The sequence below is a fragment of the Eurosta solidaginis genome, chromosome 4 (genome assembly GCF_040869045.1).
Source record: "Eurosta solidaginis isolate ZX-2024a chromosome 4, ASM4086904v1, whole genome shotgun sequence".
NCBI classification, from domain to species: domain Eukaryota; kingdom Metazoa; phylum Arthropoda; class Insecta; order Diptera; family Tephritidae; genus Eurosta; species Eurosta solidaginis.
Genome location: NC_090322.1, coordinates 182,311,161 through 182,324,826, shown reverse-complemented (window position 1 = coordinate 182,324,826; position 13,666 = coordinate 182,311,161). Strand labels below are relative to the sequence as shown.

Sequence of the window (13,666 nt, the reverse complement as noted above, 5' to 3'; positions counted from 1 at the left end):
ATTTTGGTACTAAAAACTTTAGGGATGGCAGCAATACTGAAAACTTAAGTCGGTATTGCGGTGACCGTAAATATTGGTGCATTGTTTACTATATATGTCGGCCACCGTGGTGTGATGGGTAGCGTGCTCCGCCTATCATACCGTATGCCCTGGGTTCAACTCCCGGGCAAAGCAACATCAAAATTTTAGAAATAAGATTTTTCAATTAGAAGAAAATTTTTCTAAGCGGGGTCGCCCCTCGGCAGTGTTTGGCAAGCACTCCGGGTGTATTTCTGCCATGAAAAGCTCTCAGTGAAAACTCATCTGCTTTGCAGATGCCGTTCGGAGTCGGCATAAAACATGTAGGTCCCGTCCGGCCAATTTGTAGGGAAAATCAAGAGGAGCACGACGCAAATTGGAAGAGAAGCTCGGCCTTAGATCTCTTCGGAGGTTATCGCGCCTTACATTTATTATTTATTTGTTTACTATATAGTTTGGCAGCTTAAGTACGTATTATGTTGCGGAAAGGGTGGAAGGCAGTGGACTAGGCAGTCGAATGTCATATAATGAAGGAATGGTGTTCGGAGTTTTTACAAAGTTAAAAAAAAAATGATAAAAGCTTTAATATAAATAAAACTATTGTTTTAATAACAACAAAAACGCCATATATATTCTGTATACATAAATTTATAAGGATTATCTCACTTTAAAATTTGAATTAAATAATCTAAAGTTTTTTTTTGAAACAGAGTCGAGAACTGTGCGTGTGAATGTGCGAATTTTCACCGATCAGCTGTTAGTTGCGCTACTTGGTAAAATTTACAATGTATTGGTGCATTAAAAAATTACAAATACTTTGAAATTATCCTTTGTGAAAGTAAAAAATTAGATAAAAGAATATCTAAATAAATATAGCTAACAAATATGCAAAAAGGTTAAATCAATTTTGCTTAAAATTGTGAATAAATTGCAATTTCCTGAAACGAAAAACTTTAAGGACGAAAAATCAATAGCTGCAGGTGGTGCATTTGAAAACACTTTTTCGCCCTTAATTTAGCGAACAATGGTCGGCTTACTTGATCCATTGAAATATGGAGAGCATTTCTATGAATTATATACCAGTAACACGCGCCGGTAAGTAAATAAATTAAGGAAAAATGCAATGTGAAAATTTTAGTTTGTCTGCAATGGGAAACTCAGTGATAAAATATCGATTTTCCCGAAGAAGCCCATAAAGGACCAACCCTTATTTTAATGGCGTGATTACGTCAAGGCAAATGACATCGGCTTTCTGTTGCAATGGTGTAACGCGGCGTCATTTCCAGCTGGAAAGCGCGAATTTTGGTCAAAACAAACGCCGATAGCAGTTTTTGTGGTCAGTGAGCCGGGAAATGGTGCACAGCAGATTTTTGTTTATTTTTGTCGGCAATGAGCTTGTTGACGTGGGAAACAATGCCGGTTTGTTTATGTTTACAATTTTGTTCAAGGTCTTGACAAGGCCAATGACACGAATTTTAGCGTGTGCGCACGTGGAATTAAAATTATCAATGAGCAAAGACTACTTGCGGTATTCGATTCATTGTGGAAATTTAATTAAACTGAAAAATTATGACAAAACCTAAATTCATCAGGCACAAATATTACTAAAATGGAAAAGTGCAAGTTCTACTCGTCACGTTTGGGTTCAGATCTTCCACCCAGTGTTTTGTGGCGAAATTTAAAAAGTTTGCGTGTTTGTGGTAAGGCCATTTCCGAATACACCTTGAATTCAGACGGCCTTAATAATGCCTTTCTAAGTGGTCCTATGTGTAGTTTAAGTCCTGTGAATTCCCTCTATTGTGTACCTGCATGTAATTGGGGGGAGAGGCTTGAGTTCTCTGCGGTGACAGAAGTTGATGTCATAAGGTGCATCCTCAAAATTAAAACAAAGACTATTATCCCTCTCAAATTTTTGAAAATTATTCTTCCGTTTATAATAGGGACAATAACTCATATCATCAATCACTCCATTACAACCTCATGCTTTCCGGATGTATCGAAAGTGGCCAAGGTTCTACCTCATCCTAAAAATAGCAAGGTAAGCTCTCCGGGAGACTTTAGACCTATAAGCCTTTTACCAATTTTGTCTAAAGCATTCGAAGGTTTACTAGCGGATCAAATTGGCACACACGTGCTTAAACATAACTTATTACTCCGTGTCAGTCCGGATTCAGAGCTGGACATATCTGCTCAACTGCCCTAATAAAAATTTTGGATGACATACGTGTGACCTTTGACAAAGGCCAACTAACGCTTCTATGCTTACTCGACTTTTCCAAAGCATTCGACTCTGTTAACCACTCATTGTTATGTTACAAGTTGCAACAATGAAATTAAGTTTAACATTCCTATTAGGCCATCTAGACATTTTCAATAAATTTTTGTAGCTACATGCAGGTCGAATTATGAAATGCACCAACCACTTCACTGTTTATGTCGTGATTTTAATAAACACTGTAAAAATTTAGACGTGTGCGACTCGTTTCTTGGTATTAAAAATACCTTTTAACTACATTAAATTTGTAATTCGAAATGAAGCAAAGAACGCTAAACCGTGATATACTGTTCAACCCTCTGTTTCAAATTTGAAGTACCAGTTACTTGAAATTTGTTTGCAAAATTGCGTTGTGTTTATTATTTTTATATATATGCAAACAAATTTACTCTGTATAAATTCTATTCTGTATATATTTTATCTACTACTAATTTGCTTTATTAATTTCATAAATTATTATTTACTAGCTCCTTCATGAGTACATTTTAACACATTTACAACATTTTATCTTTTGCTTACTTCTAAGTTTTTAATTGAAATTGTCAAGCGTTTAATTCAATACTGTTTAAATCATGCCTCTAAAGTGGATATTTCTTAGGGCATGTTGAGAAAAAGTGTACCTCCAAAGCCTGCACATATATGTCAATGCTAACAGAGCACAGAATGTGTATAGGTAGTAGGTAGGGCTGCTCCAAGGTGACTCTGGTACAACGGGCAAAAACACTCTCATAGCTAGTGGCTAACCTGCAGGCTAATGTTATCCCTAAAAAATGGTTTAACAATTCCCTCATAACGCGCAACACTTTAATTATTCAATAAATAAAAAAATAAAAAATGTGGACTTGTAGCCAATTTATCAATAAATTGCGGTGTTGGTTTATAACGACCTCATTTGAGCAAGCAATTGACAAACGTGTATGTTTTGTCAAAATGTGCTGAGCAAACGTACGTATGGCCTTAAAAGATGTGGCGTTGTCTAGTGCCTCAGCATGTACTTCTGCATCACTGGTACCTACGTGCGATTGGAACTGATGAGGATTTGGCGCATAGTTGAATAAGGTATACGAGTTTACCGTACTGAATTGTTTAGTTAATTTGAAAGTAATTTATTTTTAAATTTTTATAGATTTGGTATTGGTTGTTTTACCACCATTGAAGAGGTTGATTATATTACCGATACCTGCATCAAACATGTCGAACGTTTACGTGAAATGTCTCCATTATGGGAGATGGTGCTAGAAGCAATTGATTTGAAAAATATCCAATGGTCGCAACATTAATTTTTTTATGATATATAAATAAGGAACCGTTTTGTATTGTATGCATCTTTCAGTGTATGTATTTATATTCCAAAGCAGTTTAATGTAAAGTGAGATACAACTTTTTAGGAATTATATTGTTCCTACTTTATCTGCCTAAGGTCGTTATCTTATAGTATTAAAATTATATTGGGAAATGCTATTGCTAAATGTTTTTTGTAGTGGACCTTATTTTCAATACATGTATGTATGAGTGCTAACGTTACTGTCTTCAAGAGATGTTGTAAATTTGGGATGAGATTTTATATAAAATGCTGAGTTAATAGTATGTTCATGAATAAGTACTGATTTATTTTAAAATTTCATGTATTTTGTAAAGTAAAAATTAAGTAATTTGGTAACCTAATAAATATCGATGGTACATATATACATAATAACGTTTAACGTTGGAAACTCGTCGTGTCGGTATTTGAGGTGCAGATTTCTTTGAAGGATATGTACTCCATGTCTTTAGATGTAATCTTTTTTAATTAAAAAAAGCACGGGTGTGTTGAAAATTTCAAATAAGTTGCTATGCCACAGAACTTTCGGGTTCAGCGCCATTGCATTGTTGTTTTGATCCGATTTTTCTTTTGGCTTCTCTGTTCGGAACCGATTTTGCTTTCGGTTTAATTTTTTGATACTAGTTCGGTTGTAGTACTGACTTCAATTACGGTTCCGGGTTTTCCTTCTGGCTCTAGCCAGGAGGCTTTTGTAGCAATTTCGGCTTTAGGTTGGATCTGGGATCGGTACCTGCTACGGTAAAAGTTCGGCTTGGAATATTTCCGTTTTCAACTCCAGTATCGGTTATACTCCAGTTTTTTTCTTGTCATCATATGGATTATTTATCCAAAAGTAAATCTATAGCATGTAAAACATAATTGTCTAGCAATATTTTCTCTTCGCAAACTGTTTGTGGCCCTGATAAGGGCCGCTTTTCGTAGGTATAATTGTTTAGCATTTTTTTCTCTTTGTTGACTAGTGGTGGCACTGATAAGGGCCGTTTTGCGTATACTTGTATAGCATATTTTCGCTCTTTGTAAACTAATGGTGGCCCTGAAACTAGCGGAGGTTACTGCGTCTGGGTTTCACGGCTTATTCGTGGTACATCATGCATATCCGTTTGTGTGCTGCAGCTGTTCCGTGCGAAGTATTGACCTTTCGCTCCAACGGTGTCACTTAAAAGAAAAAGCGAACATGTAGAAGGGACTTTATTCTTCGTCCTTCCTTCACGTTGTAGCGGCGAAAGTATTGTCCGATATTTTGGTAGATAACTGTAGGAATGACCGTTGGGGACGATGAGACAACTTCCGCTTTTTACAAACTCTTGATTAGCACTGCTAAGTCATACATAAAATTATATTATATTTTTTATCTTACAACATTCGGGAAACAATATTTACATCAAAGACGGTAAATATAGCGATGGAGTGGAGTTGGACATCAAATTTACTCTCTGAGCTCCCACAAAAAGGTCACAGGCCTGATAATGGTGCGAAAAAATTAAGCCATTTTAAGGAAGCTAACGCCACAATCTTTTTCCCAATTTTTCCTCTTCCTTGATCTTGCGGGGTAATTCTTTACTTTAGCTCACAACTGCAAAAACTCGTGCAAAAATATCGGGAGAGGTGTCAAAAAAATGCGTTTTGGACTCAGGACGACGAATCCGAAAGCGAAAATTAAAAATTTTATTTCTGTCAAAAAATATTCCTAAAAAACTGAAAAATGGCAACGGAGCGCTCCTAAACCGTGGGTGGAATCCATAGTATTTTTGCGCAGGTAATAGTCTAGTTCATGGGTCGACTGCTAATACGCTACCAAAAATATCGAGAGAGGTTTCAAACGACGCGTCTTGACATCAGTATTAATAATCCGAAGGCGGAAAATAAAAATTTTAATTCGTTCAAAAGATATTAACGAAAAACCGAAAAGAGGCCCCGGGTACCTCCGAAACCGGGGTGGGATCCATAGTAATTTTGCGCAGAACACCTTTCTGCGTTGGCGGCCTTCGTCCGCGCTTATAAAAAATTACAATGGGAGAACAAATCTATATCCGTGCAAAACACTTTTACCCACAGTTTTTTTTATGGGTACGCAACACCATCAAAATTACAGCAGCCACATGAAAATTTTCAACTTTGTAAATATATCTGGAAAGAACAAAAATTTTCAATTTCCGTTTTCGGATTCGTGGTCCTGGGTCCAAAGCTCGTCTTTTGACACCTCTCCCGATATTTTTGGACGAGTTTTAGTAGTTGTGAGCTAAAGTAAAGAATTACCTAATAAATTTTCACATCAATAGCATGGTTCAGCTATATACAGGTTGGCTCATCTGTAAAGCAACAAAATATGTCTGTTCAAATTGTCAAAATCTGTGTATTGGTGTTGGTGCGAATGGTATGGAATGGAAACATAAAACCTAGCAGTTTTTGTATGTGTCAGTAAAATGTTGCCAATGTGTTGCCTTCATTTTGAGTTTGCCATCTCCTTTTGACAATCCCTTCGACCATGCAATGACATAAATAAAATCAGCTGATGAGATGAGCCAACCTGTACATAATTGAACCATGATCAATAGTAAATAAACAAAAAATGTAAACATAAACAAAGTTTGACATTTTATGACCACCTTCGAATGAAAAAACATGTAAAATGCAACTCTGATGCTTTTACCTGGTTATTGTACCATGGTTTAAATATTACTTTAAAATTGATGACTGCTTATGTTGTTTATATCGTGTATTACATCTGAGATTTAAGTGTCGGTATATTTGGTCTGTATAATTGTTTAATTTGTAGACTGATAAATAAATAAATAAATACTTTAGATTCGGTAATAACGCTCACAACTTGATAAAAAGTTACCTATCCGACCGGTCACAATTCGTGAGCAACGGTACTGATGTATCGCAGCCAAATGAATTAACAGCTGGTGTTCCTCAAGGGTCTATACTTGGTCCTTTGCTATTTAGTCTCTTTGTAAACGATGTGTTTAATGTGTGTATATTTGTTAATGTGCATGCGTACGCTGACGATATTCAGTTGTATTTGTCTAGTGAGTTTACTGATATATGTGACTTATGTTGTCGAGTAAATAGTGATTTGTCATCCATATTATGTTGGGCGAATGACAATGGCCTATGTCTCAATGTTTCAAAATCATACATGTTACCTATGGCTAAGAAAAACATATCGAGCCTTCAAATACCTGCAATAATTATTGGTAACTCTAACGTGAAGACCGTCAATAAAGTAAAGAATCTTGGTATAGTGATTAATTCCAGTCTTAATGGCAGCGACCATATTAACGCCGTGATAGGTAAGGTTTATGGCACTTTGCGTAATCTGAGGGAGTCCGCGCCCTACACTCTCCTTCAAATTAGGAGAAAGCTAGCCGTACAGCTCATTATGCCAATCATAACATACTCAGAGTTGGTATACAATGCATTAGACTCGAGCTCTGCCCATAAAATGGAGGTTGCTTTCAACTACGTCACTCGGTATGTGTATGGCTTGCACAAATTTGACCATGTATCTGCATGGAGATCTCGTCTATTAGGTTGCAACCTAACTGAGTATCAAAGGGCAAGGAGTTGCATATTTTTTTCAGACTAATCTTAACGAAGTCTCCCCCATACTTGTATGACAAACTTGCGTTTAATAGGTCCACCAGGTCATGTACTCTGAATATACCCAGTTTTAATTATGTGGCATCGACTAGGCTTTTCTTCGTCAACACCATACGTCTCTGGAATTTAATTCCGTCTACCGTGAGAAACTCTTTAAACCAAAACAACTATAGACGTGTTCTTTATAGTTTTTTTTTTCTAATAACACATAAACCAACTATCAGCATAATGCAACCTATCCTCTACTGACTTCTTACCTTCCTTTTTCTATGCTTTTTATACTTAAGCTATTTATTCTGTTTAAAATTTGTTAAATTAATTATATGTATGTATATCCATAAATGAATATAATACACTTGACTTGTAATAATTTTGTTTTGTACGATAAAAGATTCTGTCATCTTACTGTACTAATAACGAACTCTTAAATAAATGAAATGAAATGAAATGAAAATATCACGTAGTCTACTTCATAGTCTGTCATACAGTATTTTATCAAATCCTGTGACACAGTATCTTACAGTTCGGCCTCTCCTGACTTCAATTAAGCGGCCTCGATTAATCGTCGGTTGAACTATAATCGCTGTTCTCTATCTCAAATTCTGGACTATCGGCCATAGTCCAAAACCTTTATAACCATATATGGACCTTTGTATATTGCATCTAACTTGTGTGACTCCCGTCGCCTTTGTTATATCGTGTCGGTTGCTGATAGCGTTGATTAAATTGCTGCTGTCACTTCATTCTCTCTTTTTCAATTTGCTCATTCGTTTGTAAATATATGTCACCTCGTTTGGTATTTGTTTCCTGGTTTTCTTCGTCGTGAATTGACTGTATAAGCCTATTCAAACTATAGTCACGCATGTCGTAGTTAAATATGATATCATTCGGACTCACTTTTGTCGTTGCATTTAGCTGTGAATTTAGATTCCATTGTACAGACGGTAATATAGAGTCCACCTCTTTTGTAGTTTTCATCATAGTGCCTATCGCTGGCAATATGGTGTTGTTTACACGCTCGGCTTGACCATTTCCTCGCGGAGTCCGTACTGCAATCTTAATATGTCGAATACCATATGTTTGTAAGAACGTCTCGAAAACTTTTGAAGTGAATGCTGTACCACGATCCGTAGTTATCTGAACTGGTTGACCAAACGTCGACATCGATTCTTGTAGCATGCCAATAACTGGAGCTGATTTTGAATTTCGCACCGCCTTCAATATTGTATATTTTGAAAACGCACATACCAAAACAATTATATGCTGATTCCCTTTCTTGCTCTTGGTAAACGGCCCCAAATGGTCCATATGTAGATATTGATGGAAACGGTATTGGCGTTATCTCTGTGAGATGCATTTGCCCCTCGGGTTTGCCTCCTCGTACCATATATATACAACATTCTGGACATGCCGCTATGTATCCTTTAACATAACGCCTCATACGATGAAACCAGAATTCTCAGTGAAGTCGTTGTAATGTCTTCTCAACACCAAAATGCCCGGAATCATCATGAAAAGTCTTCGTGATACGCCATCTTACGGCCTAAGGAATTACCAAACGTCGTCCACCTTACACTTTGCTGTATAACCTACCCTTGTGTAACTCGTAATCTTGTTGAATTTGCTTTGCTGATACTGAACTGGATTTCAATGCTTCCACGATATCCTGAAGTTTCTTATCTTGTATTTGTATTGTATACACCCAATCATGACTGCCTTCTGTTGTGATAGCTGAAATATTCTCTGCAACCGTCTGACATTCGCTTGGTGGAAAACTAGGTGATCTGCTCATACAGTCTACGTGCTGCATTTTATGACCCTGTTGATGAATCGTTTTGAAGTCAAATTCTTGTAATCTCAACCACCATCTCGCAATACGTGGAAGAAGTGGTATTGTAGCTTTCATTGTAACAATAGCATTGCAATCAGTTACTACTGTGAATGCTTTTCCAAAAGATACATACGGAAGCGTGTTAACGTTTCAACTATCGCTAATACTTCCAACTCGTGACTCGGAAATTTCGACTCAGGCTCACTACGATGCCTACTATAAAAGAAAACTGATTTTATACCTTCATCTCCATAGTGGAATAAAATTCCAGAAAGGCCCACATGACTAGCATCAGTGTGTACCTCGTGCTGCGTATGAGGATCATATAACGCCAACACTGGCTTGCTGGATATAGCACCCTTCAACTGATCAAAAGCTTGTTGCTGTGAAGAACCCCACTTAAAACCGGCATCCTTCTTTAACAACATAGTGAATGGAATTGCGATATGATTGTAGCCTTCAAGAAATTTGCGGAAGAAACCTGTTAATCTAAGAAATTGCTTACCTGGGTAACAGTTGTCGGCTGAGGAAACTATTCAACACATATCGTCTTATTTTCCCCCGGAGCTATACCTGCTTTAGACACCTCTTGACCCAAGAAAATGACATCGTTCGCCAAGAATTGGCACTTTGAAGGTCGTCATCTTGCTTAATCGCTTCCAACACCTCTCGTAAAACTATTATTCCTTCTTCGAATGATTGGGTAGCTAAGATCACTTCATCCACGTAACTGATTACATAGTGTCTGTGCTTCAATGACGACATTACTTGTACTACCATTTCTTGAAATACCATCGGTGCATTTACTAACCCAAAAGGCTTCACATTATGTCCATACAATCCCTCATGCGTCAGAAACGCTGTAAATTTCTTACAATCTTCTTGAATCGGGGCTTGATAATATCCGCTAGTCATATCCAGAGTTGTAAAAATAGTCCGCCTCTTAACTTAGCCAATTGCTCCTCAATCACTGGCATAGGGAATTGTTTCCTTACAGTAACTGCATTTAATGCACGGTAGTCTACGTACATCCTGCTCTCCCCATTGGCCTTTGCTAGCATCACTACAGACGCGGCATGTGGAGAAGAACTGCGTTGAATAATGTTATTGTCTAGGAGTTCTTTTAATATTCTCTAAAATTCACATTGTTTTGCAAATGGTACCTGGTACCGTTTACCCACAATAGGGCTCTCAGTCGTAACACGTACATATGTCCATTGAGGTAGTTTTGGATCTTCCCAGAGTAGATAGATATGCCTTCTGCAAAACATTCGTCATAATCATTTAATAATTTGAGTACTTCCTGCTGTTGCTTCTGAACGTAATTCTTGTTTATATTGAACTGTGTACCGCTTTAAATTTCCAATACTATTGATCCAGAATCAATTATCAAACGACGATCTTGACCGCATAGCACATCCCTTCCTAGCAAAAAGTCATAATTGAGCATGTTATCTGGTACCTCATACAACTTGGCACTGATAACCTTGTCTGCAAACTTAATCTTAGTATTTACAACGTAAGTAGCCTCAACTGTAGAGCCACCAAAACCTTTCCAAATATTATTTTTGTAAATTTTCGCTTTACAAGCCTCCCAGATACTCATCCGCAAGTGAATGATATTGTTCCAGATCGTCAAACATACCATTGACGCCAGCATTATGTTTCCATATTCATTAGTTGTGGACAATGTGATACTCTGAAGTCCAGCCATTCATTTCAGAGGTTTACGCCGATCACTTTGTCGGTGCGCCGGACACACCGCCGCCGCCGGTATATAATAGAGTCTACGCCGCCGCCGCCGATTAAGTGACCGGCGTAAACCTCTAGTGGAGATATCAGCACTACACTACAATAATGCAAAGCTGTAATAAAAAAATAATCACTCTAACTCTATTCTTACCGAATAATCACATTTTTTGTTATGGATGTAAAATGGGTGTGGTTATCGTCCGACTTCGTTCATTTCATATAGCGATAGGAGATGAGTACCAAGGAACCCACATACCACATTTCAATAAGATATCTCAAAATTTACTCAAAAGTTATCGTGTTTACAGATGGACCTACGGACGGACTTGGCTTAATGAATTTCTTATTTCATCCTGGTCTTTTTGATTATGAGTCTAAATTTGTCTCGACTAGTTTATGCCGTTACAAGCCATTGTTATGCCGGCAAAATTAATGTACTCTGTGAGCTTTGCTCAGCTGTGTGAAAACTAATAAAGGGCATCCTTCTGTACTGCTAACGATAGCTTAGACAAATCGCCTTTAAGCGGTTTCGTCTAGCAAAGGTATTCCTTAACATTTTCGTTCGGCCTTTACATTCGCTTTTAAAATTCGCTTGTCAAATGATATGTTTCCGTCGTTTAACATGATGTAAAGATACGAACGAATTATCTCTGAGGCGAAAGAAATGGTCGTTCCGCGACCTCTAACTCTTTTCTATCTTTGTGTATATTTGCAGAAAATTTCAAAATGATCGCAAATCATTGTCGAAACGCAAAAGTAAGGACAAAAAGACTGCAGCACTTGCTGCCGCCGCTGCGGTGCTTGAGGGCAACGCTGGTGCCATTGTCAATCCCATGGATCCGCCCATTATCAAAGATCAACTTTTATTATTTCCCGCTTTTCCTGTTGCGCATATTGAACTTGAGCCTAATGCTTCAAAATTTGCCGTTTTCGCCGTAATTCGTGCCACAGTATTGGAGGCCGAGACACGTTATGCATTATTCCAAGATAGCAATGGTACTCTGCGACGTTTACATAATTTAAGTCCTTCTTGTTGTCTGATATGCGCTGGCACATGTATGACAACAAATTTACTGGATTGCTCATGCCACACAATGTTGTCGGCAACGGTTTGTGGGTCGAATGTTGGTATTGCTGGAGGAGCCGAGAAGCGTTCGCGTCAGGACTCGGCTAATAGTGATGCAGATAGTGGTGAATCGGATGATGGTGAGGAAAAAGAATTTACGATGGTGCGTCTACCTTTAATTGTGGGTGCTGGCTTGCGTAGTCTCTTCGAGTTGATTGCTGACGCGCGTCACATACAACCGATGTTGTGCACGAAGGCGCTAAGGGCATTACTAGATGTTATACAGGGACAGCAACCTGAGTCGTTTAAATTGGAGCCAGAAGATTTAATAAATCCATTGTATGATTTGCTGTTAGACTTGACAACAATGCCGGCAGCACTAGCCACTACTGCAACGATTGAAGCCAATTGGTCCGCAATGGCTTGTGCCGCATTGATTGGTCTTTGTATTGCACGTGGTGATACTGGCAAGATATTAAAAGCCATTGCGGCTATGCTCATGTCACCCAAACAATTAACCACACAAATAATACAATTGCCAGCAGTGCTGTCAACACTGCAGAATACCGTAATGAGCGCCGCACTGAATAAACCAACAAGACCAGATTTCCATACAAATGGCGTGCCATTGAATTCGCTTGTCGATGAGGTTTGTTTGAATTTTTATTAAATATATTTGACCCGGTCTATGAAAAGGTGGCTTATGACTCAAAAAAAAAAAAAAAAAAACAGCTGTTAACAGCTGTTTCTCGCAATTTCTTTTTTGAGTCATAAGCCACCTTTTCATAGACCGGGTCACATATTTGAAATTCATTTTTTTCTTATCAAATATCTCATTTCAGTTTAATTTGAAAAGTTCAATTGCTGCTTGTGGTAGTATCTACACTCAACCTGCTATGGCTTCAGATGGTTCTTACTTATATTTATTGCTTGGTAGTACTTTGTTAAAGGTTGGCACAGGATTTAGCGGTTCTTACAAAGGTCACATCTATGCTCAAAATTACGAATTTACTAAAGAGAAAACTGGTTGGCTGGGCTTTTTTGGTGGTAATCTATATTATCGTCGCAATGTCAAGCGTTCGGCGGATCATTTGCATCTTGTTAATACAGAGACATTAACTGTAAAAAGCATCAATACTGTTAATCTTGTATCTATGCGTGAAGGATATAATTATGTGCTCTTCACAGATGAGGATTCGATAAATGCTATTTCCACTAATAGAGATGTAAGTAAAGTGGAATACATTTATTTAAATTATTATTATTATATTAACTATAGTTTCTCGTGGACATTCAAAGTCTGAAAGGAAACTGCAGTCTGAAAGTAAACTAAGGGCGTTGTAGTTTTTAAGTGCTTTTATTTCGGTTGACTTGACAGGCGGTTGGGCGGCACGAATTTTGTAATTGAAATTTAAGTAAAAAAATCGCCGCTAGGTGGCGCAAGGATCGAAATATTCACAAACATCGTATTTGTGGCCCAATTTGGCTCATATTTGGAACATATAATACATACAAGAATAGAAAGTGACCTTTGAAAAAAATCGCCGCTAGGTGGCGCAAGGATCGAGATATTTAAAAAAATCGCATTTGTGGTCCGATTTGGTTCATATTTGGAACACATAATACATACATGAATAGAAAGCGACCTATGAAAAAAAGCGCCGCTAGGTGGCGCAAGGATCGAGATATTTAAAAAAATCGCATTTGTGGTCCGATTTGGTTCATATTTGGAACACATAATACATACATGAATAGAAAGCGACCTATGAAAAAAATCGCCGCTAGGTGGCGCAAGGA

General features: G+C 37.7%; 1 protein-coding gene across 5 annotated transcripts in view; it reads left to right on the top strand.

Moving 5' to 3' along the window:
• Positions 1 to 575: 575 nt before the first annotated feature.
• The window catches only part of hiw (highwire), a 376,800-nt gene continuing 363,709 nt past the window's right edge, over positions 576 to 13,666 (top strand). For 3 of the 5 annotated variants that reach the window (XM_067784118.1, XM_067784116.1, XM_067784115.1), the window contains exons 1-3: positions 576 to 1,113; positions 11,519 to 12,518; positions 12,712 to 13,095. In XM_067784118.1, coding sequence (XP_067640219.1) covers positions 1,043 to 1,113; positions 11,519 to 12,518; positions 12,712 to 13,095 — 1,455 coding nt within the window. In that variant the 5' untranslated portion in view covers positions 576 to 1,042. Of the gene's footprint in view, positions 1,114 to 1,566; positions 2,057 to 6,600; positions 6,647 to 11,518; positions 12,519 to 12,711; positions 13,096 to 13,666 lie in introns of those variants that run through there. The other 2 variants (XM_067784117.1, XM_067784119.1) reach the window with 2 other exon arrangements.